Source organism: Rhagoletis pomonella, unplaced genomic scaffold (genome assembly GCF_013731165.1).
Source record: "Rhagoletis pomonella isolate Grant_MI unplaced genomic scaffold, Rhpom_1.0 Rhpom_scaffold_00013, whole genome shotgun sequence".
In the NCBI taxonomy this organism is placed as follows: domain Eukaryota; kingdom Metazoa; phylum Arthropoda; class Insecta; order Diptera; family Tephritidae; genus Rhagoletis; species Rhagoletis pomonella.
Genome location: NW_023458567.1, coordinates 4,495,789 through 4,500,292, shown reverse-complemented (window position 1 = coordinate 4,500,292; position 4,504 = coordinate 4,495,789). Strand labels below are relative to the sequence as shown.

At 42.8% G+C, this 4,504-nt stretch overlaps 1 protein-coding gene across 1 annotated transcript; it reads left to right on the top strand.

Annotated features, from left to right (window-relative positions):
• The first annotated feature begins 236 nt into the window (after positions 1-236).
• On the top strand, positions 237-2,386 carry LOC118748548 (alkaline phosphatase-like). The gene is made up of 4 exons (XM_036483068.1): positions 237-314; positions 475-812; positions 911-1,438; positions 1,511-2,386. Exons 1-4 carry the CDS (start codon positions 242-244, stop codon positions 2,231-2,233), a joined length of 1,662 nt encoding a protein of 553 aa, XP_036338961.1. The 5' UTR covers positions 237-241; the 3' UTR covers positions 2,234-2,386.
• The last annotated feature ends 2,118 nt before the right edge of the window (positions 2,387-4,504 follow it).

The following is a 4,504-nucleotide window of genomic DNA, read 5'->3' as shown; positions in this document are numbered from 1 at the left end:
GTCTGCTGATACGGCACGCGTTGCGAAGCGCACCGCTATAAGTAGCACTGTTAGCCGAGTAGCTGGGTCAGTGAGTGCCGAAACTGTAAGCAAAGTGAGCTGCTTAGAGCAGTGCAAAGTGCAAATAAAAAATCACTGAACTTCAAAAGGATTTCAGAAAACGCGCACGCAGAACAGCTGCGTAACGGAAAGTGCATAGTTCGAAAAAAAGAAACAAAAGCCAGAGGAAACTAATATTAAAATGTCTACGTTAGGCGCGCCTCTTCTACTCTTAACAGCGAGTCTGTTGGCGCTCAATCGAGCGCAAGGCTATGGTGAGTGCGAAACTGTACCTAATTTCTCGTCACATGTGCGCTATACACATTCAACGGCGAATGTGACGCCAGTGCGCATTCAGCTTTTTCTCCTTCATATTCTCACATTTATTTATCTCCACTGACTTAATCATTTTCCTTTCTTACTCCTTTTCCACAGCCATACACCACGAAACTACCGAGCGTCGCATGCATCCAGTCTTTAATTTTAAGTCAGCTGCGCCGCCACACACACTACAAAAACGCTCCATGCCATTCATTAAGTTCGACGCGCCCAGAACGGAAGAATATTCGTATTACTGGAATTCAATTGGCCAGTATATACTAGAGAAACAAATTGCTGAAAAGTCACAGCTGAATATGAATCTCGCCAAAAATATTATACTCTTTCTCGGCGACGGCATGTCCATACCAACCTTGACGGCGGGGCGCGTCTACTTGGGCGGCGAGGAGAAACAATACAGCTTCGAACGCTTTCCCTATGTAGGACTCAGTAAGGTAAGTTTCTTGTAGTCAGCTAACATACGAACGCAACACATACCGCGCCCCCACATCGTTGGTACTTTAGCTAACCTACTTCTTTTTTCCCCCCACAGACCTACTGCACGAACACGCAAGTCGCCGACTCCGCTTGCACAGCGACCGCTTATCTCGGCGGCGTCAAGACCAACTACGGCACCATCGGTGTATCCGCCGCCATTGAGCCGAACGATTGCCTAGGTCAGAACAATACACTTCACCACGTCACCTCAATTGCCGCCTGGGCCCAGCAACAAGGCATGGCGACTGGCCTAGTAACCACCACATCCGTTACGCACGCCTCCCCAGCTGGTGTCTACGCGCACATAGCCAATCGCAATTGGGAAAATGACGCGGAGGTGTTATCCGATAACGGTGATCCGTTGGTATGCACAGACATTGCTACGCAACTGGTGCACGGTGACGTCGGAAGCAAACTGAATGTAATTTTGGGTGGTGGGCGCAAGCACTTCCTGCCAAACACTGAGCGCGAGTTGGACGGCGAAATGGGTCAACGTTTGGATGGCCACAACTTGATTAAAGTATGGCAGACCATACACGGCAAGACGGCGCGTTATGTGCAGACACGCGACGAGCTATTGAATGTGAGTACTTGAAAACGCAAGCGTAGCGCGAGCAAAACGCTAATAAATTCTGCTTTTTGTGTTCCCTTTTAGTTACCCACCTCCACGACACGTGTGCTAGGGCTCTTCGGCGCCAACCACATGCCCTTCCATCTTGACGCCGATGCCAAGCAAACACCTACGCTCGCCGAGATGACCTCAGTTGCCATAGACATACTGGAACGCCAAAGCAACGGCCGCGGTTTCTTCCTCTTCGTCGAGGGCGGTCGCATTGATCACGCACATCACGATACGCTCGCCATGAAAGCGCTGGACGAGACTGCCGAGTTCGATAAGGCCATCACTTTGGCGCACGCACGCACAAATGCAAGTGACACACTCACCGTCGTCACCTCCGACCACTCGCACACAATGTCCGTCGCTGGCTATTCATCGCGCAAGAACGATATTATTGGCGTGAATAATGGCCAGTTGGCTGATGATCAATTGCCATATGCCACGCTGAGCTACGCCAACGGGCCCGGTTTCGATTACAATGTGATGAAAGCGAATGGCGCAATTAAACGCAAGAATCTACACAAGATCAACATGAAGAACAAGGACTATCCATTCCCGTCGATGGTGCCGCTCGAGTCGGAAACGCACGGTGGCGACGATGTGGGCGTGTTTGCGAGCGGCCCCTTCGCGCATCTCTTCACCGGCAACTACGAACAAAATTTCCTGCCACATGCGATTGCCTACGCGGCGTGTCTACAGGATGACAGAAGTGCGAAGCGGACGGCGTGTACGGATGGGTTGTTGAGAGAGCGGATGTGAGGGGAAAGAGTCGAAAAGGAGGAGGAGTTTGAAAAAGGAGCACCTGATGCATTCAACTTGCTACAATATTCATTTGCATTTAATTAATTTATTGTATTTTTAAGACACATAACTGTAAATATGAAGATAAGTAGAAGCGTGATTAATAGTCAATTTCCGGAAATCATGTACTTATTTATAATTTAAAATTAAAAATAGGAAATTTAAGTTAAAAATAGGAAATTAATCATTAATTCCTCCTATTTGAAGAATCAAATAAATTGTTTTTTATTGTTACGATTTTTGTCGTTCAACTAAAATCGACCCGTGTAAATGACAATTCAACCGTAAAACCGTGCTTTGGCTAATCGATTTCCCTATCTAGCTAGTTCAGGGGCAAGAAGACGTTCATTGGCAAGTTTGAGGGCCATAAATGTTACCAAAGATATTGCGTGGATAATCTCTGTGAAATTTGAATTCGTGGAAAAGCAATTGACTAGCGAGTATAAACTTCAGCGATCTGATCTAACCATTTAAATCTGGATCTCGCTCGCTAGCCCGACAGTTATGTCGATGCCCTATAAGCCTAGTTACTTTTGTTCGACATCGTCCACATCCGTGTGTCGTAAAGAAAGATCATCATGATAAGTAGAGGTCTGCAGAGTATTTAATTCTTTTCAAAAGGTGTCATACTTCGTTCAGTTGACAGCTTTGAGAGCTAAAAAGTCCATTCCAGTCCTTCGAAGTTGAAGCTGACAACAGTACTGCCTTTTTAATAGGATGTTTTATGCTCATTAAATGATATACATGCAAATAAAGGCCTTTTGACTCCTTCCCTACGCCGGAAAAAGACCAACTGGCGCTTATATTGAGGATTCCTTCAACGCCAACCGATTGCTGGTTTTTGTCTAAGTCGGTTTGGTTTCGTGTCAACTGGAAAGATTCTTTCGACTATTTATGGCTCACTCATCCTTCCGATAACTGAGCCTTTGTGAATGTTTTTAAAGCATTCTGACCAAACTCTAGCTAGGAAGGAATAAGACAACCGACGACTACCGGCAGAAGGCATTTTTAAAGCCAATCTATTGAAGACCAGGCCAGGGCGTGGATTAAGAAATAGACCTATCGCATAAAGTAGACGGAAATAGTACATCGATTAGGAAATTTTGCGGCCGAGTAGATGAAGACGCAATAACGAAATGGTAAGGCAGTACTAAATTGAAGTTCGGTAGGAGCGACATCTGTCGAATTTGAGAATTCAGAATGCCTTGGAATTCGATTCTCTCTTCAGTTGGGGAAAAATAAGAACAAAACTAGCTTTTTTCTTTCATCTGTGTTATTAGAAAAGAAAGCATTCGACGAATTTTATTCAGTTAATTTTTCCCTACTTGACCTTCAAATGACCTCGAACCTGACGTGATGGTGTGGCTAACATACAGTATCGGTCATATCTATAGCACGCCATTTCAAAGTGATATTGTGTGCAACTTATGTTTATTTATTTATTTTTAAGAATTTTCAATTAAAATACAGTTCTTTCACTAACAAACCCCACATAAACCCAAGTTTAACAATTGGTAGAAAACTTCAAAAAAGTGCAACAAATTTTCACCTAAGTTTCAAACTTTTTTCTCGGAAGTGTTAGAATTTTTTTGAGTACACAGTTTTTTAGCCCCTGCAATTTTAGTCTGATAATATGCAAATTTCAAGTGGCTACGAATTACCGTTAATTTTTTAGAATTTTTTTTTGTCGCATTGGCTTCCATATAATGAATAAACTGAATTTATTTGTATATGGATGAAAACCGCAACACCTTTGGCGAAAAAAATTCTAAAAAATCAACGGTAACTTCTAGCTACTTGAAACTTGCAGATTATCGGACTAAAATTGAAGGGGCTAAAACACTGTGTACTCAAAAAAATTCTAACACTTCCGAGAAAAAAGTTTGAAACTTAGGTGAAAATTTGTTGCACTTTTTTGAAGTTTTCTACAAGTTGTTAAACATGGGTTTATATGGGGTTTGTTAGATAAAGAACTGTATTTTAATTGAAAATTCTCAAAAATAAACAAATAAACATAAGTTGCACACAATATCACTTCGAAATGGCGTGCTATAGATATGACCGATACTGTACTTCAGATTCGCATTCGTAAAACATAGGGATATAGAGGTTTGGTTCAATATGCAGAAACTTTTGTCGAGTTAAGAAAAATAATTTTTCCAATAATAAATGTCAATTTTTCAAGAATTATATGTTCTTGCGTGTTTTCAATCCCAAATGTTTACTGGC

Coding starts and splice junctions, on each gene's coding strand:
- LOC118748548 (XM_036483068.1), top strand. CDS start 242: ATGTCTACGTTAGGCGCGCCTCTTCTACTCTTAACAGCGAGTCTGTTG. Junction 813..910: donor CCTATGTAGGACTCAGTAAG/GTAAGTTTCTTG, acceptor TTCCCCCCACAG/ACCTACTGCACGAACACGCA. Junction 1,439..1,510: donor CACGCGACGAGCTATTGAAT/GTGAGTACTTGA, acceptor GTTCCCTTTTAG/TTACCCACCTCCACGACACG.